At 35.8% G+C, this 22,733-nt stretch overlaps 1 protein-coding gene across 1 annotated transcript; it reads right to left on the bottom strand.

Annotated features, from left to right (window-relative positions):
* Positions 1-14,723: 14,723 nt before the first annotated feature.
* On the bottom strand, positions 14,724-20,774 carry LOC131318553 (ankyrin repeat-containing protein NPR4-like). The gene is made up of 4 exons (XM_058348413.1): positions 20,260-20,774; positions 18,380-18,645; positions 17,459-17,773; positions 14,724-15,675 (listed from the first exon to the last, which is right to left on the bottom strand). The coding sequence occupies exons 1-4, from the start codon at positions 20,594-20,596 to the stop codon at positions 15,067-15,069; spliced, it is 1,527 nt and encodes a 508-aa protein (XP_058204396.1). The 5' UTR covers positions 20,597-20,774; the 3' UTR covers positions 14,724-15,066.
* Between the last annotated feature and the right edge of the window lie 1,959 nt (positions 20,775-22,733).

A 22,733-nucleotide genomic window follows, 5' to 3' on the forward strand; every position in this document is an offset into this window, starting at 1 on the left:
ACTTAGCAATGATAAATTAGAAAGCGCTAATGTGAATATTTACGCGCTTATCAGTGACCCCTCTTCTTCTTTATCATCTAATGACATCTGGAGCAGGATCAAACTCCATTAACGCTGTTTTTTAGTACTTTTTTTATATTCAACGTTACTTCCTCACCTCTTTCATGGAAAGTAACTACGTAAGGGTTCGATTCTTGTCAGGAATGCGAGTACTTGATGCAGTGGTTGATATCCTTTAGACTTGCTCCAGTCACTTGCAGCTTAGCGGTACGTATCTCTTCCACAATTCTTTAGAAGTATGCTAGACATCTATAAAAAAATAATAATAAAGTCAATTTTGTTTCTATAGCTAATGCTAAATGGTGACCCCTCTTGTCCTTTATCATCTAATAATGACATTTGGTACAGGATCAAACTCCATTATTTTTCAGAATGCATGTAAGGCGATGGACATAAGAGCTAGCCTGGATATTAAATTTAAAGGGGGAGAAGCTATAAACCATTTATTTTGCTAAGAATGTTGAGTAGATCATTCATGCAAAATAAAACTGACGCAATATTCCATCTAAGAGACCATTGCAAAAGGATTTTCAAAGGATTTTTTTATTATTTTTATTTTTGCTTTTTTGCTGTTAAAAATGGATAAGACTTATAAGTGAAAAGAAAGAAAGAAAAACGATGACCAAGACTTTGCGACTGTAGAATACATTTCCATTGATTAATCAATTGATTTCTTCTCCTATTGAAAGTACTATGAATTACATGAAATTTTGTGTTATTAAAAGTTTAGTTGTAAATAATCAATGTGAATGTATATATTCTTTTTTTTTTTTGAACAAATTAGCTTGAAACGAAAAAACGCTAACCGAATATTGAAGGAGACTTGAACCTTATTCCTACATGACCAGATCAATTCAATCAGGCACTAGCCAGTTTCATTGGTTGCGTATGCTTTTCCTTCTTCTAGATTAGCACAACGTATTTGTCACAAAGTCTTGGTCAATTTATTTGTTTTTTCCTTTCTTTCACGTGTAAGTCTTGGTCAATATTTTTGTTTTACATGGAAGTCTTTGTCATTACTTTAAATCCCTTTTGATAGCTCCATTTACTTTTAATCTCGTTCACTTATTTTTCTTTATCTGTTTTTCCCGTCAAGTTCACTTTAATGCATGAAAATTCCTGATGTGATTACAGGTGGGTCTGCCTTGAACTAATAATTGTATTTTTATTTGTTCTTTTTCCAATTTCTTCTTACATTCACGTCGAATTTTTTAGAAATCTGTTATTATTTATCATGAGAGAGGTATCGGAAAATTAAAAATATATTAAGACCAAAAACATAGAATAATTGTCTATAAATGGATAAAAAATTGAGTCTTGTTTACAGTTTGTTCAACTCGATTTATATTTTTATGTTCTTTTCAATTCTAGCTACTTGCCGAGCCCAATTTTTAATCCTAACTATATATTTTGACGACAAACTTAAAAAAAGTCCACTAAACACCAAATATACAAACATCTGTAAGAATAATACTCAAAGTTACTCTATACATCTAATTGCCATAGTATTCATATTCTTTGAAATACTAATAGAAGTCATTCTATATGACGGGAATGTCTGGTATTTTTCCCAAAAAAATTTATTTGGTCGGCAAAAAATTTGAAGCAAAAAAAAAAATTTATCATAAGAGAAATATTGCAAAAAACTAAAAACTAATCCATTGTAAATTTAGTTTAAACTCTTGTAACTGAACATTAAAAATTGGGAGAGGGGGGGGGGGGGGGGGGGGGGGGGGGTTGGGGGGGAAGAAGAAGAAAAAGTTTAGTGATTGGGGCACAAATGTGTTCAACAAGTTTACAACACACTTGTTTATGTGGGTGTGCAAATAAGTGCGTGTTTGGGTGTGGCTGTAGCATTTTTGTTTACATGTATCTCATGGGGTCTCATGCATTATATAGGTCCCGAAATATGTCATTAGCATTGATAGAAAAAGGAAAATGACTTTGACACTTCATTTTTTTTATAATTACACTCTAAAATTTGTTTTTTTACTTGTTCTATGTGTATTATTCACTCTAAAAGACAAGTATTAGAGTGCATTTGTTAAAAGGTGGAATGGCGAAATAATTTCTCACATAATACTAGCAAAAATGAAAAGATACTAACTTTTTTCTTTTGGAGGAGCCACACAAACAAATGATTGGTTTTCATGTGTTTTGATGACCTGGTTCCATACGTCATTCAACTGACGAGATGGGGGTGGGATTCAACATTAAATGAGAGTCCAGTGCCCATCTAGTTTACTTATTCAACACCACATCCTCGCTTCTTCTGTATGAAAGGTAAGAGTTTGATTCTCGCCATGAATGTGAGTGTTTGATATGATAATTTTTTTTGTTTGCTAAGCAAAAAAATTTTATTAATTTTTATAAACGATTGCAAAGATTAAACAAAACAAGGGCATACCGGCATAAGCCACCCAAAACCACCAAAAAAAGGACAGCAAAACGCCAACCAAAATAGCAAAAACCTAAGGAAAACCAAACTACAAACACCCAAAAATCTAAATGAAACTTCAAACCAAACAACAAGATCAAAACCATACCTCAAAACCCAAAGCTCCACAAAAAGCGAAAACAAACCGAATTGAGAAACCGAAGCAAAACTGAAAGACAGACACCAAACCTAACAACATGCCCAATAAGCCTTGGAAACCATACTTAATGTGATGATTGATGTTCTTTGGATTTGCTCCACCCATTTGCCGCTTAGCAATACCCCTTTCACATCCCTTAAGAGTGTACTACTAGATATCTATCAAGTGATAGAAAAATAATAATAGAGTCAATTTTGTTTCTATGGCTAATGCTAAATGGTGCCCCTCGGGCACTAGTTTGGCCATAATTAATGTTAGTTATCCTGATTATATACTAGTTAAGTCGTCAAAGGAGAAACCTTTCCAACGACTCTCATTTATTATTCCGGTTTTACCCTTTAGAAATTATTTCAGTTTGCAGTATGACCCATTTACTTTGTGTCAAGTTAATTTTATGGATATATATTCAACAACCATTAGTTTTCATCATATAGCTAGGGAGCGTGTTTGGTGTTGCACAAGTGACATCACGAGAATTCCAAAGTTCTAAAACTAATCTAATTAAAGTTTTAAAAAAAAAACTGTGTAACAAAATTCTGGAGCATTTAATTAATTGTTCAATAGAATGATGAACAAATCAATTATATATAGAGGCAAATTATGAAGTGCTGGAGGTTGTTTTTTTTTTTTTTTGGTAAGTTAAAGTTTTATTAAACGGACCCGCGAATTTTACAGGTGATCACAAAGAGCATTCCCCAGAAACAAGGTAGAGAACAATCCAAAACAAAGAGGGCTTTACTTAGCCAACCAGAGAAGACAGTTAGCCCTCAAAAGTCAAAACACTCAGCTAATGCCGTGGTCCAAAAACCTTATGACTAATGGACCAATTACAACAGATAAGACGATTGACATCAGTTCTCTTGACAGCCCTCCGCGAAATGAGCAAAGCTCTAACATCATTCTCAATTAATCTTTGCAATCAACTTATTCATGGTCTGACTAACCCTTTGAAAAATTCGAGTGTTCCGTTCCCTCCATATGTGACACATAAATGCAGAGAAGGAGAGCTTGTATACCAGATCCTGGAGTAGTACTATAAATGAACCGAGCAGCTCGCGAGCTTGGCTCAGCGCTTCAGCTCGGCTTGTTTAGTAAACGAGCCAAGCTCAAGCTCAATAGTTTTCGGCTCGTTTAGTCTCGTTTACTAAACAAGCCGGGTGGCTTGGCTCTATTAAAAAGGCTCGTTTATGAAATGACTCAGCTCGGCTCGATAAGAACTCGGCTCGTTAAGGCTCGAGCCGAGCTTGAGCTCAACAAAGTTCGACTCGGCTCGACTTGTTTACCGCCCTATTCTGGAGTTGTTGTTTACAAGGGTGATGATGTAAATTAGAAAGGCCCAAAAAAAAACGACGCTTTTAATGTGGTCTAATTATCCTAAACTAATAAGTGCTTTTAAGTCCTATGTCATGAATTCAAAGTATAGTTAGCACAAAAGAGTTTTTTTTTTTTTTTTTACATGCAAGAAACCAATACTTGCCTAATCTACAAATGTAGGCAATGAGACCCTACGTGAGAACCGAACTCAGGGCCTCATCCTGGTGAATGGAGCACCTTATTATTTGGACTACCCTTGATTCTCGCACAAATGAGAATTGGAATTTGAGTGGCTATAGTTTGAAGAATATATTTTTCATCTTAGACCGAAAAGCAATATACTTAATTTGGCCTCATTGTGTAGATGTATTCCACTTCCATAATCAAAATCATGTACATCTTGTACTATGACGAAACAAATCAGACTCCATAATTTTCTCCTAAATATTAGGAATGTATTCTTATCTCTAAGAGCATCTCCAACCAAAGAGGTCAAAAATGGAGATGTCAAATTATATTGAAGGCTTATGTGCCAATTTGACATCTTTAATTTGACATCAAGCTCCCTCTCTCCAACCATTATGTCAAATTACTTTGAAAGCTTGTGGTCAATTTTTGAAAATTGGCAGTCTAGAAGGTTGATGTCAAAGTTGACAAGTTAGGACTTTCCTTCAAAGCCACGTCACCTCCCTTCAAAGCCATGTCACTTTTGGCATGATAGAAAGCATAATGGTTGGATGATAACTTAATGTCAAAATTAACCGTTTGATTATCTACCTCAACTTTGACATCTCCCTTTACAGATGCTCTACAGAGAATAGGAGCATCCACAGTCCACACTCGTTGATAAATTTGGAACAATTTGTTGCCGTTTTTCAAAAATGCCAACTACCACCCCACAAACAGACAAACTCAAACTCAAAGTTAAAAGTTATTATGACAAATGCCATTTTATTTGCCAAATATGAGGAAATTTATGGCATAGTTGCCATTTTTTATATTGAGAGGGAGAAAAATGAGAGTGGCAAAATGGCATACAGGAGTGTACATAGCACCCTTGCCCCCTTTTTTTTTAAAAACAAAATGGCACTATTCGTTAGCCAAAAATCGAAATGGCAATGAAAAAATGGCAAACACGGGTGTAGATGCTCTAACGTTGCCTACATTATTGTCCTCTATATGTTTCATATACCTGTGCGGCTAAACAGGAAAAATACTAGAATATACCAGATACAACCCTGATTCCACTAACTTTGAAATTAAGTTGTACACTTGACCATAATTTCCTCTTCCTTCAATAAGCACATATATTGTACAAATGCTACTAATGTTTTCCTTTCTCATTACATTATTGTGGATTCATTTTGAAAAAAGCTATGGGTACATATGAGCTTGTACATATCGTGTACATATGAGTTTCGTGGGGTTCACCTTGGATCTCACAAAGATGATTCGAACAGTTCATTATTTTTAAAACATTTTTTATGGAACCCTGTAAAAAATCAGCTCAACCTAATATCGGTAAGAATTTTTTTTTCTGAATTGACTCTAAGAGCCCATTCCGGAAAGAGAAAAAAGTCCTGATTTTTTAAGAAGGCAATTTTAAGCTCAAAAATTATAGACGTATTGAAATTTAAAAATATGCAATATGGATCTTGTTTGAAAGATATCGATGAGATCTTTTATACGATGCAAAAAAAATTGAAAAAATATTTTTCATTTACATTATTTTTGAGTTTGAAAATGTGAAATAAGTTACTTATTTTTTAAAAAAGTTTTTGGAACGGGGACCTAAGCCCTTTTGTGAAGATCTCCTACTCTCCCCATTCTTTTTGGACTCAGGAGCTAGATCTAGGGTTCTAGATCTGGGGGTTTTTGGAATCAATATACCAGCGACGAAAACGGTGTCTGTAGCGGCTTCTGCCTCCAGTTTGTGGTGGGACGAATTCGAGTTGGTGCGACGGGTAATTCAGGAGAGTTTGCTTTGTGTTCATACCTGACCTCTCAATTTCGGACTCTCCAACCCCTCTTCACGAGTGTGTTCGACGGGTCCGGTTCGGCTCTGGCGTCGTGGTTCCATACGTCTCTTTCCTTTTGTTCTTGTTGTATTTTCTTTTATTTTGTTAGTTTTTTATATTTTGAAACCGATAGTGTCCCCTTATTGTTTTTGGGTACAATTATTTATGATGTTCATACTCAATTTGTACGACTGAATAAGTAATTGAATGCATCCATGTGGAATTATTTATGATGTTCGTACTCAATTTGTACGACTGAATAAGTAATTGAATGCATCCGTGTGGAATTATTTTTGATGTTCGTACTCAATTTGTACGAAATAAGTAATTGAATACGTCCATGTGGAATTATTTATGATGTTCATACTCAATTTGTACGACTGAATAAGTAATTGAATGCATCCATGTGGGATTGGTACAACAAATGAGAGAATTTCTTACGTTCACACAATTTTTTTTTTTTTTGATCAGAATCTTACGTTCACACTTCACATCGACTGTAATGGAAGCTGTACTACTGGTATTGGTACTTAAATGAGGAGAGCTGCTAATCACCCCCCTTAATGCATATGTAAATTGCTTTTCCCACCCCCATGACACCACACCTCTTCCGGTCCCACACCTTTTTTCCGCTTTTACCCTCCCTCAGCCCTTTTAATTACCTCCCTCCGCCATTTTAATTGGCCCTGGGCTCTGCTGCGCACAGTAGCTCCTAAACGGCAACGTTTGGGTTAAAAAAATCTTCCCCTGTCAATTTGCAATCCTACGAAGTAGAAACGTAATTATGAGAGTCCTAAAGACAAAATTTCATTATGTCTTTTTAGAATAATATGATCAAAATAAAAAGATCTTCACATCTGTTCAAACGCATTAAAAATTAAAGTACTTAATTTTTTAACCATATTTTTTAATATATAAACGGTCTAAAAAAATTAAGTGCTCAAATTTTCACTTCGTTTGAATCAGTGCAAAGATCTTGTTATTCTGATTATATTGACAAGATCTTTGCACCGATTCAAACGGAGTGAATTTAAGCACTTAATTTTTTGAGACCGTTTATATATATTAAAAAATATGGTTAAAAATTTAAGTGCTTCAATTTTTAATGCGTTTAAACGGGTGTGAAGATTTTTTTATTCTGATCATATTATTTTAATTTATTTCTTTATTTAATTACTCATATCTTTTTAAGGCCTTTCAACAAAACACCCTAAGACTTATTATTTAGTTCCAAGACTCTCTTAGGATGTCCATTGAAAAGCTTTGGAGCCAAAAATTTATTACGACCATCTAAGATGAAATGATCAGAAAAATAACAACTTTGCACCGGTTCAAACGGATTAAAAATTGAAACACTTATTTTTGTAACTATATTTTTTAATCTATAAAGGAGAAAAAAAAAGTTTGATAAACATGATCAATTGAAACACTTTTTTTTCTCTCTCAATTACTTTACAAAATCTAGAATTAGACTTGAACCTATTGTGTAAGAAAGAAAGAACGAATTTTTTAAATGTAAGAAATAATAGTTTGATTAGTAACATGGATTGAAAATTGAAACACTTATTTTTTACACCGTTTATATATTAAAAAATACTTTATAAAAATAAGTGTATTAAAAAATTTACTACGACCATTTAGGATGAAATGTTTGGAAAAATAACATTTTTGTACCGGTTTAAACGGATTGAAAATTGAAACATTTATTTTTTAAACTATATTTTTTAATATATATACATATATATAAGAAAAAAAGGGAAAAAAAAACAAATGGAAGGAAAGAACGGGAGGGGGTAATAGAGAAAAAAAAAAAGGAAAGAATAAATAAAGAATAAAAATTGAAAAGAAGAAGTTGGGGGTGGTAAAACGGGGGGGGGGGGGGGGGAGGGGGTTGTGGGTGTCGGGGTGAGCAGCTCTCAATGCATATAAGAGCATGTACATCAGGTTCTTTAAATTTTGGACCAAATTACACTTTAAAAATTTATCTTATTACATTAGTTACTTACTTTTAAAATATCTACTGCATCAGGCTCTCTACATTAGAGCTATCTCATTAAAAATATTATTTACTCTCACTCTCTTCTCAATTAAATATTTTTTGCCAAGAGCCCTGTTTGGGGCACAATAATGAGCAAGAAATTGATAATTTTTACGGAACCCATTACGGATTTTATAAAGATGATTCAAACCGCAAGTCATTTTTAAATATTTTTTTATGAATTCTTGAAAAAATTAGCTCAATCTGATATCAGTAAGGGTTATTTCAGAATTCATAGGGTGCCTTATGAATTCTGAAACACCTTACAAATTTTGAAACAGTTCTTACTAATATCGGATTGAGCTAATTTTTTTTAGGAACCCATAAAAAAATATTTCAAGGATGACTAGAGTTTGAATCATCTTTGTAGAATCCGTAATGGGCTGCGCAAAAATCATCAATTTCTTGCCTATTCGTTGTGCTCCAAACAGGGCCCTTGGCAGAGTGCTATTTGGAATAGACCTGGGTAACAGGTCGTGTCAGGTCTTATTCGTATCGTGTCAGTCGAGTTCATGTCACAAATCACCAAATCCGAACCTGGCCCATTTAGAATTCGTGTTTCTCGAGTTGTGTCATTTTCGTGTTTTGTGTCAGAAATGCTCAACCTAACCCGTTAACTTCGTGTCTGATTCATGTCGTGTTATCGTGTCTGTTGCCCAACTCTATATAGAATTACAGATATACCATATAATAATAATAATAATAATCTACTGTATTGTGTGTGTGTGTGTGTGTTCGTGTTCGTGTCGTGTCGTATCATGTTAATGGGTGACACAGATTAGTAACCGTGTTGGTCGTGTCAATTTCGTGTCTCGCGTATTCAACCCAAAATCGACCCATTTAGAATTTGTGTTCTCGAATTGTGTCATTTTCATGTTTCGTATCAGAAATGCTCAACACTAACCCGCTATTTAGTGCCCGATTCATGTCGTATTATTGTGTTTTGTGTCCGTTGCCCAGCTCTAATTTGGAATGGATGTGGTGTAAAAAATAATAAAATACTAATTTAACCTTTGAACTGTGCCTCGTCTCTAAAAACGAGTACACTGTAGCTTTTGTAATTTAATCCAATAAATAACGAGGCTGAAGCACATAGATTACTTGCACATTTACTCGCTACTCTAGCGCCACATGGACAGTAGCGAGACACATGCAGATGCTCTAAAGGCACCATGTATTTTAGTGAAGTACATATCTTTAGACCAGGATCGAGTACTCGGCCCAGTAACACTAAGTCGAAGCCCACGCTTAGATAGTGGGCTTAATACACGAGGCATGTTTCATAGTTGGGCTGAAATATCTCTTCCATTGGAATGTTATAGGAAAAGTTTATTTTTATTTTTATTTATTTTGGTAATCGTAGTAATATGTTTGTTTGCTCAGAATATTCCTCCGTCCCACGACGGATGTCCAAAATTATAATTCACACCTTTCAAAAAGATATCTACATTGTGTAATTTATAATATACTAAATTTAAGAACTTTGTGTAATAAAACTAAGTGAAATCTATCAAATAATATCTATATTGCATGTACAAAATCTTATTGATGTAAAAAATATATAGATTATACTAGGAGAAGCGTGGATAGTAATCTTGGACATTTTTTGTGGGACGGAGTGGGGTATCATTCTTTTGCTTTGTTTGTCACTGAGCATTAGAAATTCGAGATCGCATAAGTTGAGTTGATGAGCATTTGTCTTTGGTAACTTATGAGTTTCGAGAAAAGAATAGATTGAAATGCAATTCAGGATTGACTGAGTTGATGTTTTCATTTTATCGTTGAGATGATTTTCATTATATCAAATAATCTGATACTAACTTTCCGGGTTTTTTTTTTTTCTCTCTTTTGGCAAAACAAGAAAGAAGTTTCTGTCATATGAAGCTATATGCATGGAAGGTAACGAGGCAGCATTATCATCATTCAAGAAATGTGATTCCAAAATCTTTTTTTTTTTTTTATAGTAATGAAGAACTAAGCATAAATTACGAAATACGAGTAAGTCTGGACTGACAATTGGAGAGGAGCCACTTAGGAAGAGACTGAGAAAGGAAGTGAGGACAAAGAGAAGGGGGAAGCAGAAGATGCCAAACAGAGCGGGCAAAGGGACTATCACGGAGCACATGAAGGTTGCTTAATTTCAACATGATTAAATCGGGCAATGCATGCGAAAAGGGTCAGGAGTGATAGAGCAGGCAAATAGATTGTCTTTCGTGGACAGATGCGCGTGCCCAACTAACCAAAGGAAGTGAACGACACGCGGGTTAGCACAGGTTTTCCACAACCAGGACCAGTTGTCGAAGGGAGTAGAGCTAATACCCTTTAGGCTAATGGAATAAGCCTCCTTGCTGGAAAAGCGACCAGAGGGGGGGTTCCAACAAGAACTATCTTGGTCGTTACTGAACCATTGCACAGCTTGGCTCTCGATTAAGCTCTTAATCTGGGGGGGGGCGGCGGGGGGGGGGGGGTGTGGGGAAATAACAGACATTTTATTAAGGCTTAGACACTTGTTTGATCGTATTCCCGTACTTACCCTTGAGGACACGGCACCAAGAGAGAATTAGGTTCATTATAAAATCTCCAATTGAGATTGGCCAAAGCCACTTTACTAGCTTCATGCGAACTGCGAATACCAAGACCACCTAGAGATTTCGGTTTAACAACATTCTTCCAATTCACTGCATGAAGCTTGCGGCTTTCCTCCGAGAAACCCCAGAGGAAATCCTGATTCACTTTGTCCAATCTATCCGTGACAAATTTGGGCAGAGCGTTTGTTTGAGAAATGTAAGCGGGAGTAGTGGAATTCACGGAATCAATGAGCGTGTGTCGCCCAGCCAGGGCAAACATTTTTCCTAACCCAACCAGCTAGATTTGCTTGGACTTTGTCAATAAGGTTCTGAAAGGTTTCTTTATTGGGCCAGGAATGGTGTATAGGACAACCCAAAATGTCCCATGCAGACACGCAGTTGTCGTCCCACATGACAAAGCTCCTCATCGTCAAAATGTAGTACAGGTACTGAAAACTTTTAAACCGTCTATCAAAACGACAACGATTCGAATGACAGTTTACAATTAAGCATCTTCCAACCACAGCACGATTTCATACCAGAATGTGAAAATTAAGCAAGAAAACTGCAGAAATATGATTTACGGAACTGGATCCAGTATCTTAGTCACTTTCTTTTTCTTTTTTGGAAATTCAATGGCAGGGTCAGCTAATCAATAAACATCCATTATATCTCAAAAGCCATCAACATCAGACAATTTTTTTAAGTCAACCCACAATACAAGAAAAGAAATGAACTACTTATACATATCATCAAGTAGGAGAACAATAAGCCTCAGGCCCTCAGTCAAGAATCTTTTATGTGCACTCTTGAAGTCCACAAACACTATCCCATCGATCAGTACGTTGTGCTGACTCATTGGTGTGCATGTGCAGTTTGAGATAGTCTATCAAGGAGGACAATAGACGATCATCAAAAAAGCTTGGTTAAATTCAGAAAAAATCTTAGAATTACCAACTGCTGCCAATATTGATACAATGGCCTTGAGTTGTTTAGAGAAGACGAAGAACTTAGGATCTGCAAATTAGGCAGCTCGCCTGCAAAAAAAGATTCAAAGTTAATACATCAATGGCTTAAAGCTACCTACGACACTGCTATGCATGAAACAAAGATATACCAACTTTTGAAGTTTTAGAACATGTCAGTTGTGTGCAACATCTCCAGCCTGATATAAACTCAACTGGTTCACATAAGTGGTGTAGGACCAACACACACACACACAATATGCGAATAGAAAAAACGGTAAAGAAATCATAACACAAAATATACGTGGTTCCCCAATACCGGGTACGTCCACGGGAGCGAGAGCGGCTGTCGTTTCTTATTCAATCAACTGAAACAGGGTTTACATAGAGAATTTATACCTACTCTATTCTAACTTTAATCCGGTATTTGGCTTGTATCCCAAAAATACTTCTGCACCGCCTTTTTCTAAAACTTTTTAGTATCTCTTCATATTAACATATGAGCCACAAGTTCTAACAAGTAGTCAAGTTCAGCATATAAATACGCAGAACAATTACGGAGTAACATTTTTGGCATAATGTGCACTACATTTATTTGTAAATCTCAATTATACTAAATAAAGTCCTCAATAAAATAAAAAAAAAGGCATGCACCAGTGTCATCGGACATGAGAATTAAAAGGCCCCGGCAATCATATATGTACCCGTATGGCCGTACCTAATAGGCGTACTAAGTCCATGTAAGTTAGGTATCAAACCAAATTTCAAAGCCATGTCGAATTTTTAACCTAGCTGACCCCAATTGATTGGGATATAAGACTCGGTTTGATTTGGTTTGGTTTATATTGAATTTTTAACCAGTGAAGAGAAATTTTTTTTGTTTTTTTCATCTAAAGCAAAACATTCGACATATATTGTTCTCCACTTCTCCTACTAACCAAGTAAATAACTTTAGAGCACATCACCAAGGACAAGACTACAAGTTTACAAGAATTTCGTTATAGACCTACCAGGTACTAAAAGTTTAGTTTTTTTTTTTCCCTTTCTTTCACGTGTGAGTCTTGGTCATTTTTTGTGTGGGTTTTTTGGCTGTCGGTTGGCGTCTTGCCTTCCATTAAGTCTATGGTGACTTTTTGCCGATATGTCTTTATCCTTTTAATCTTTGTAATCCTTTATAAATATAAAAAAAATTGCTTAGAAAAAATAAAATGTCTTGGTCAATTTTTTGTTTTACATGGAAATCTTGTTCAATACCTTTATTACATACTTTTAATCTCGTTCAATTATTTCCGTTTATGTTTTGTCAGTCACATTCACTTTCATGCATGAAAATTTCAGATATATGCGATTATATTGCTTGACGATTTTCTAGTCCTAAATTAATGGGTTGCCCCAAGCGTAAGGCGGAGACCGTCGTAACACAATATCCGGTAAGTCCGGAGTCGAATCCACAGAGACGGTGATGTGTGCTAACTAAAAACTCGGATTGTTACTTATTTAAACTGGCTCTTAGGTAGCCACCCATTGTCAATTGATTGAGGTTAACTAAAATTTAAGAAAACAACTGTTCTTTTCAAATAATTAAAAGAAAAATACGATCATAGGGTTTATAGCACTAGCAACTGGCCGGACTCATCTGCTCCAATTGGTGTTCTTTAAAAACATTCAACTTTAAAGTGAAAAAGATACCCCGTAAGATGCAAACCCTTATGGTTGCCGTTTACCCATACCCCGAGGAGAATGAGTTTTGGACCCCCATTCTTTCGTTCACATGGACTCCGACAATGCCCAGGTTTGTCCACAGGAAGTATTTTACCAATCTAAAATTATTTTTCTTACTTTTTTTATTTCAAAATAAGAGCAGAACGCATCCGAACCAGCCACGGTGTGCTAATCACCCCGCGACCCTACCCATACGATTACTCACTAATCATTAAACAAGAAACAAATGAAACCCTAATTTGAAACATAAATAAAAGATCTAAGTTGAACAAGAATCAACGAACAACTTTTATAAAAAATTAAAATTAAACCGAATTACCGAAGTGCAAGTAACTAAACGAAATTTAAAATAACTTGACGAAAAAAATAAACTCAACAAAGAACTAACAATATTCTGAACAAAGAATCGGCAGTTCCGTTTCTTCTTTTTTTCCTACGGCAGCAACCGCTTTTTTTTTCTTCTTTTCCGCCAGCCATGACCCTTCCAAAAGCTGCCGCTGATCCTGTTCCTTATATAGGGTAATAGGCTTTAATTACACAAACCTTATATAGGGTAACAGGCTTTAACAACTCAGAAAATCAAATTTAAAGCACTTTGCATTTTTAATCTCAAACTTTTTTAAAATTTTTTTTTTATCCAAAGTCTCGAACAACGGATTCAAGCAACCTATAAACATAAAAACACATAATAAAAATCAGTTAACAAAAATAAATGACTAATAAATGTAGATTGAATGGCCAAAATATGTATATTTTGGCACTTATTATATATATAGGTGGAGTGGGTCTACATGCCTTGAACCAATTATTTGTCCTTTTTTCCAGTTTTTCTTACACTTTCTTTGTTTTTTGGTTTTTTTTCAATCGGTTGATACTTACTGCAATAAAGAAGCATCAACACGAGCTTCACGCTGAACCCAGTTTAGAAATTCTCCGTTCCAAGTCAGCGGAAGATCGATAGATAGGGCATATTTGGCTGTGACAAGAACCGCCCTATTACAATTACGAGATACAAAAAATGAAAAGAACAGTACATTAAACAACTAGCTAAAGAAATAGAATCAGTAATGAGGATATCCAGGCTAGATCGATTTAGTGGTACTTTCGCATTTCTAACAACTTGACAATCGCTTGAGCATCTCCCTCAATCATGAATCTCTGCCCGTCTTCTAGACTAATACGTACTCTCCAACGCAGTTCGGAAACCCAGTGCTTCCACCATTTTGTCTTACACATTCACATCGAATTTTTTAGAAATCAGTTATTCGTCTTGAGAGAGGTATTAGAAAACTCAAAATTAATTAAGACTCAAAAAAAAACTAAGAGTAATCGACAAAGGATTAAAAATTGAGTCTTGTTTACAGTTTGTTCAACTCGACTTGTATTTTTACACTTTTCTTCAATTATAGCTACACGTCGAGCCCAATTTTTAATCTTAACTATTTTGACAACAAACCGAATACTCATTGATTAACAACCATACAACAAATACATGACATCCACAACCATACAAACAAATACACAAATTAAGAAGGATCTAGCTTCTTTCATACTACTACACAATACACACCATATAGGCTAGGGCAAACATAGGAATTGCACAAATACTACACACAGTCACATAATAAAAGGTCTTGAGCACACGCATGTTGCAGTACTCTTTATTTAAGATTTGCGACCACACTAGATCCGCTTGTCTGCAGCAATCATCGATATCCCGGCCCACACGCGAGCACAAATCCTCGGCTTGGAATAGAATCCCAAAGTACAACAAAGACTATATATCTAGCAGATGTTTCCCACGCATTTATGGGTGCCGGCTAGATTATCCTTCTTATTATTGTTGGTAGTTCTTGGAGTTGGTTTGCAACATCCATAACATGCTTTAACGAGTCTTACCAACTTTTTCCCCAGCCATACCAAGAATTGGCATGAGTGAAGCGCCATAACAAAAAATGAGCACAGAGCCAGCCAACTCAACAACAGTGCATCCAGTGCATCCTCTGAAGTTGGTTCTGGGGATACTAAATTAATTGCTGTCACATACGCTGCACCCATGCATGTAATTGTGAGGTACACGGTGAATACCAACGACCATGTTATAAACTTGTTCTCCATTGGGAATCCAGTCATGGCCAGCATGATAGTGCTCAACGATGCTCCTAACACTACGGTGTTAAGAGCCAAGTAAGTATGATAAGAGCCATGTTTGTCCATGATGGCGTGTCCCGCTGTCTGCTCGTCATCCACAGTAGTACTATAGCCCAAGGAAGGAGAAGGGGCAAGCGAATCGTCTTTTTTTGTTTCTTGCCAAAGACCACCGGGCGGACTCAAAATAGATTGATAAGCCATGGTTGCTGTCAAAGTGGCTGCCGTTATTAAATGGCCGCGTACCTGTTGGCAATATGATTTTCGTAACTTTTCATCAATATGATTCATAATTTTTTAGCAATATATTCATAATATTTTTGTATGTTTTAATGAGGGTACATATGATACACACTAAAATAAGGGGTGTGTATTGTAGTACTTCTCCCAATTGAAACACGTTTCTCTTTGAAAAATTGTATCATATGAACGATTCCGGTCATCGAGCAAGGCCCGAAAATGCACTGAAAATGCAGGCCGGCCCTGGGCTAAAGCTACGGCCGCTTTAAGCCTCCGAAAGTTAACCCAAAACTAGACCTCATTTTCCAGATGACAACTTATATATATAAGTTGTTCCTAATCTTGCAAATGAGGAGTTGAGCACTGATGGTCCGAGAGCGTTATTAACGCTGCACTTCCTGGGTTTGACTCCCAGGAGGTCTTCTTTTGGGCAAACTAATTATTTTTTCTTTCTTATTTTCTGTAGTTAATCTAGGTAGATGATGACAATTCTTGCATCTCTTGTATTCTAAATGAGTTATGCTTAAGTGATTGTAGATATTACTCAAAGAACATGATAAATGTTTTGATAAATTTTTTTTTGCCTTCATTTATTTCAATTTTATTTTCAACTTCTAATATCAAATTCACAAATAAAACACTTTTGACTATATATAAATCAAAATAATTAATTTTCACTCAACAAACTCTGATAATAAAAGACTTAAAGTAAACAATTCTCTCATTGCCAAAAATAGCATTCTTATGGTTAAAGTTAATAACATGATTAGTTAAAGAAATGCAGTGTATGAGTGGTATTTCGTTATGTTTGATTTTTTTCTAATGGTATAAAACATTTTAAAATTTTATTTGAGTTAAATTACGAAACTAAAATACATGTTTAATATTTTTACCTTGTATTAACCACCCATATTGATTTTTTTTTTTTTCGAAAACTAATGCCTCAATTTTAAAAGTCACTTTAAGCCTCCACATTTTCAGGGCCAACCCTAAGAACTGCACGCTCTGCAGTTTGCTCCAAAACTGCAGTTAAGTCATCTCCTTCAATATAAGACCCAAAGTTTCGTAAGGCCTCCTAGTTGTGTTGTTACTATCAAGAATGTATCTCAAGCACAACCCTGCTCATCATATATATACACCCGTTTGGGTTTGAAAAAGGATTGGAAAATCGTTCTATTTGTTCATCTCATCGAGTTTCTCGTGCACATAAAAGACCGCACTGATAAAAGAATCGGTAGTCACATGATTTAAACATGTTAATTTATCCTAAAGTTTATTATCAGAAATCATGCTAGTCAATCGTTAATTTTTGTGACATAGTATTTTGGTCATGCTTAAACTGACGTATGAATTTTGTTGTACGTGACAAACTCAAACAGCCAAAAAAGAGAAATGATTCGAATCACTTTTTGAGCTTGGATGAAGGGCACAACAAGACGAATCTGGTGATTACTTCTTCGCTAACACTGAAGTTTGCTTGAATCAGTAGGTAATAGTTTCATGAAAGAAAAATGCTAAGTGCAAAGAAAATAAGCAAAGAAAAGACCCTTAAAGTGTACATAAATAGCTCAGATTCACTGCACAGTAAATCTGAGCCATTCATGTATACTTTAAGGGTCTTTTCTTTGCTCATTTCTTTGTCCCTAGCACAGCCTTGAAAAGAGTGTGTAGCTGTCATTTATAGCAATGCATGTGCATGAGCGTATCTGTATAAAATTGTGGAAACTCATCAGAGAGAGAGAGAGAGAGAGAGAGAGAGAGAGAGTGTGTATGCACCATCCGAAAGTACCTCTTTGAGCCAGCCACGGTCGACCTTAAACCTAGTCCAAAACCAAGAAATGCATCCCATAAATATTACTCCAGTTTTACCACAGAAATGTTGATCAGTACGAGGAGGATTATTGGGAGGTAACTCGGAGTTCTGTTTCGGCCCATCATAATTGGATCTATGCACATCAGCTTGCAACAGAAACACTCGAATTTCCATCGTTTTTAGGTCTCTGTTAGGACAATGCTCCACAATATCTAAAGCTGTAGAACCGCTCTGGTTCTTGTCATTGGCATGGTCTCTGACACTTTTTATTCCCAACAAATATTCTACGGTCTGCACATCCAAAGTGACATTAGTGTTCAAAATTAATGCCACAAAATTAAGAGCAAGAATTAAAAGCAATTAAACGTTGAGAAAAAAATTTGACTAAATTTTCCTTCCCAGTTTCTTTTTAATGAATTGGTATCCAGCTTCAGACTTCTAGTTTTCACTTGATTACCATTACGCCAAGTCTATGAAATCAATTATTTTTTTCTATTTTTGGGTCAGAAATGTTAAAAAGGGATAAAGGGATGAAAAACTGTTGTACGCAACTTGTAGTGGTGCAATCAGAGTCAATTTCTCTAAAAACTGTTAACTTAACTTTGATATATGTGAAATTATATAATAGTCCGAGAGTACTGTCACGTGGTACTCTGGATCACTTTACAACCACATATTCTTGTGAAGTCTGCCATTAAGTGTATGAACACCACAAGAATGTGAGATTGTAAAGTGGTCCAAAATACTACGTGGTGGTGCTCTCGAACTATTGAATAATTGCTCTTGACATAGTTGGCTGTCTCATCGTCTCGATGAGATTTATTACTTTTTCGTTGTCAAAAGAAAATCAGAAAAGGACAGACAAACAACAAACTACATGTACACACAAATACTTACATCCACTTGTTTGAGGGCGGCAGCAAGATGCAAGATGGTATTGCCATCATCGTCTATGGAGTTGAGGAGATCAGATTCCATGTTCTTACTCTGCAAATATTCCACCAGTGTCTTTAAAGCTTCTAGCCTGTTGTATTTGACTGACAAGTGTAACACAGTCTCCCCTCTACCTAGTTTGTCATGAACTGAGCGTGGTTTGGTCCCAAGCAGTTCCCGTATAACCTCTACTCGCCCTTTCGTGACCGCCGAGTGGAGAGGGATTCTACCTGTTGGAATTCTTATTTTTCAGAAAACTCTTACTAAAAACTTACACATTTTCCAATGTTCGATTGCGAAAGTTTTTTTTTTTTTTGGCAGAGGTATGTTGGATGACAATGATTAGTAAGTTAGGTCATTATTGGGGTCCATCCGTTGGATTCCAAGACCTACACGACCTTGAGCTAACTGTGCGCCCTGGTCTTAACTATAGGAGCTCGATGACCTATTTGTTGTAATTAACTAATCGTTTGTCGTATGCAATACCTGAATCTTTACACAATTAATTGCACTCGACGAGTTTTCATAACTTGAAACCATTGCATGATAGCCTCATTATCAATGGTACGAAGTCCAAAAAGGAGAACGTACTCCTCTGTTTTGTATTTGTTAGACGATTAGTTTGACTTTGTCCAAATTCTTTATAATGATCTCTGAAATGATTTAATCCTTCCATCTTATGTTATATGTCTTCCTTGCTTTCCATTCCCATTATGCATCTAGGTCGTAAACCGATGTGCCCCCACTAGGGACAATTATTGCCCTTTTTCTTTTGGCTCATGCATGTTTAATCACATGCAGCTCTGTCCTCTCTCTTCTTCTTTTTTCTCTAAAGTCTCTTCTTCTTCTTTTTCTAAAGTCCTACTCATATTGACGTTAAAGGAGGAAACCAGTAGAGGAATTTGTCAAAAAGTGGGTCTACTTTTCTCTCTTTCTTTTTTGAAAAGGCAAAAAGTGGGTCTATTATATGCTTTGTGCTTATAATTCCCCAGTGCATATATTAATATATCTCAGAGGCACAGCTCTAATACTTTCAGAATTGGGCCTTCACTGCCACCTTCTTTTGAACAAGTTGGATCGGAGTTCCCCCTTTTTTGAAGAAGCTAATATAAACATAGTAGTATAAATGTCATTCCATTTTGTTCAATCCACTCTGCCCCTGTCGAGGAACTGGTTTACGCAATCTACTCTGCCCCACCCCGTAAAAATTGAGAAACAAATTGTGTAAACTAAATACAAAATGGAAGGAATAGGTTATATAACAAGTGTTATTTTATAGGGGAATTTAGATGCCAGCCTCAAAAGGTAGGCTCAGACTTAATTTAGTCCTGACAAAATATTTCTTCTTTATTTCAGTCCTTTTTTTTTTGCTTTTCATGCATTTTTACTATTTTACCCATTCTTCTTAACTTTTTGTGTACATGTTCATTTTTAGTAAAATTTATATTTTTAGAATCAACTCCTGACCTATATTATTTCAGACAATAATATCCTTAGCTATGAGAATTGGCTATGAGAACTGCCAATTCTCATAGCCAGTTAACATAATATTTTGAACAAAAATATCCCTGCCAGTTTACATAGCCCGAGTTAACATATAATTTTGGACAAAAATACCCCTGAACTATGGCTATGAGAACTGAGGCTATGAGAGCTATATTTTTATAATCAATTCTTGAATCATATTATTTCGGACAAAAATACCTTAGACTTTTTTTTTTTTTTTGGAGTTGCTACTCTCTGCTAGAATCTTAATGCGGAAAGCAACGACTTCGTTTTGTTAGACAGAAAAAAGAGAAAAACTGCTATTACCAAAGAGCTAGAGAGAAAAATAACATTATTACCATCTTGATCACGAGCGATGCAGACGTCAGGGTTCACCCGTAACAATTCTCGTACAATCTCAAAGTGGCCCTCGGTGGAAGCCAAGTGGAGGGGTGTACACCGTCGCGAGTCCAACTCGGTGGCAAGGTTTGGTTTCCGAAGCAGAAGGGCTTTCGTGAGCTCCAAATGACCGCACGATGCTGCTACGTGCAAGGGAGTGTCACTGGAGAAGCACTCGGCTGAGCTAACTCGGTTCAGAATGAGTTGATCTTTTACGAGCAGTGCATTTAATGTTTCGACACTCCCACTCAAACAGGCTTCATAGAGCCTTTTCGCCTCTTCTTCTGTCTTGTTCATATCGATCGAAATAGTAATATTTAACGGACTCTTTTTTTTTGCCTTTAATAAGCAAAGACTAGAAATATTTGACTGACCACTCGAAACAACTGCAATGAAATCAAAACGGCATACCAGACCCTCTTATATAGGTAAAAGCCAAACGAGCAATGCTAGGTACGTACCAAGCAACTTTCTCAGAAAGTACCCGAAAAGGGAAATCAAGAATTTAAATTCACTCAAAAGATAGTCTGAACCCTTGATTTTTTTCATTTCGTAGTACTTTTGGAGTAAGTTTTTTGGGTACCTTGCATTAATAAAGCCAACCACAAGAAAACATTGATAAAAGGTCGAGTATTTCTGTAACAACTATGCTACTACCACACACAATCACACAAACTTTCTCATATCAAACGTGAGGCCCACCCACACTGCACGCATACTGAGTGTGTGGGTCCTTCATTTGATGTGAGAGAGTTTGTATAATTGTGTGTGGTTTAGAGAATTATTGTTTCTGTAAAGGAAATTCCAGTTGTCCACCACTACGAGGGGAGATAGGCCAAATATCAGTACAGCAGAGGTGAACTCACCCCTCTGAGAATTTTTTTTCCTTGACCAGTGGTTCAGTATTCCTCTCCTCTAATCTTCCATCAAGGGGCGGCCGCGGACCTAAAAAGGGTAGGTTGACACGTGTCACCCCCTTCCAAAATAGTACTAAAAACAGAAAAATTACAATTAGAAAGGTTAAAATACAAACATTTGAAGAATTTTACACAAGTGCATGCTCTGGTATAGCGGTAAAGCCCCTCATTGTAGGGTACCACTGTAATTTCTGCAGTGGTTCCCTGGGCACGCTATATGTTTTTCCGTTTTTCAAACACACTCTCTCTCTCTCTCTCTCTCTCTCTCTCTGCACAAGCTCCCATGGACAATAAATTTTCCATGACCCATTCGGATACATAATTTTTTTTATAGACTGATGTGATTCGTTTAAGTATTTCGGGTATGCATTAAAAACTAAAACTTTGTACAAATACCGTAAAAAATGTAATTTAGAGAATGGTAGGTTCTGATAAAGAAAATTTCATGTCGTAATATCTTGCGTTTGCATACCTTAAAAGAGTTGAACCAAACCTTTAATTTATTTCTTCGGGGGAAAAAAAAAACCCACGAAAACCTAATAATATGACTTTACATTTAATCTTTTTCTCCATATTTTTCTCCATAAAATTGACGCAAACTTCCACCTAAAAGACAATTACAAAAGGATTTCAAAGATTTTTGCTCTTTTGCTGTTCAAGCTAGCTGTATAAGACTTAGGCTCCGTTCTAGTACTCAATATAAGTACTTATTTTTTAAGAAGGCGATTTCAAGCTAAAAAATAATGTGTTTACGCAAATAATTTTTCTACCAATATGGATCTTGTTTGATAGATCTCATCGAGATCTTTTATACGGTGCAAAAAAAATCAAAAAATTATTTTTCATTTACATTATTTTTGAGTTTGAAAATATGAAATAAATACTTATTTTTTAAGAAGGTGTTCTGGAACGGAGCCTTACAAGTGAAAAGAAAGAAATAAAACCGACGACCAAGACTTTGTGACTGTAGAATGCGTTCCCATTGATTAATCAAATGATTTTTTAAAACCGAACTTTTAATAACACAAAATTTCATGTAATTCATAGTACTTTTAATAGGAGAAAACAAATCAATTGATTAATCAATGGGAATGTATTCTACTCTCAGTCGAGACCCTGCTGTCCCTTAGGGGGAAAACTTGGGTGTTGGCCTCATTCATCCATACTCGACAATATATGGTTCAAATTTCACCTTGACTAGACGACTAAGATTTGTTCGATCGAGATGAAATCTGAACCGTTCATTACCGAACAACGCCCATGCTGTCCCCTAAGCAACAACAGTGTCCCTCATTTCCACAACGTCTAGCTCAGTCATGATCCTCTTTTCTTTTCTTTTCTTTCTTTTTTCCTTTCTTTCACGTGTTCATGGTCAATTTTTTTTTTTTAATTACATTCAAGTCTTGGTCAATATTACTTTTAATCTCGTTCACTCATTTTTCTTTAATCCTAACTATTTGACAACTAAAAAATTCACTAAACACCAAGTATACAAACATATGTAAGAATAATACTCA

This window comes from Rhododendron vialii, chromosome 3a, assembly GCF_030253575.1.
Source record: "Rhododendron vialii isolate Sample 1 chromosome 3a, ASM3025357v1".
Taxonomy (NCBI): Eukaryota; Viridiplantae; Streptophyta; class Magnoliopsida; order Ericales; family Ericaceae; genus Rhododendron; species Rhododendron vialii.

Excerpts from the sequence above, each read along its gene's own strand:
- LOC131318553 (XM_058348413.1), bottom strand. The coding sequence starts at position 20,596 with ATGAACAAGACAGAAGAAGAGGCGAAAAGGCTCTATGAAGCCTGTTTG. Across the intron at positions 17,774-18,379 it reads CCGCCCTCAAACAAGTGGAT|ACCGTAGAATATTTGTTGGG; the intron begins GTAAGTATTTGT and ends TTGGATGTGCAG. Across the intron at positions 15,676-17,458 it reads ACCGTGGCTGGCTCAAAGAG|GTACGCGGCCATTTAATAAC; the intron begins GTACTTTCGGAT and ends TATTGCCAACAG.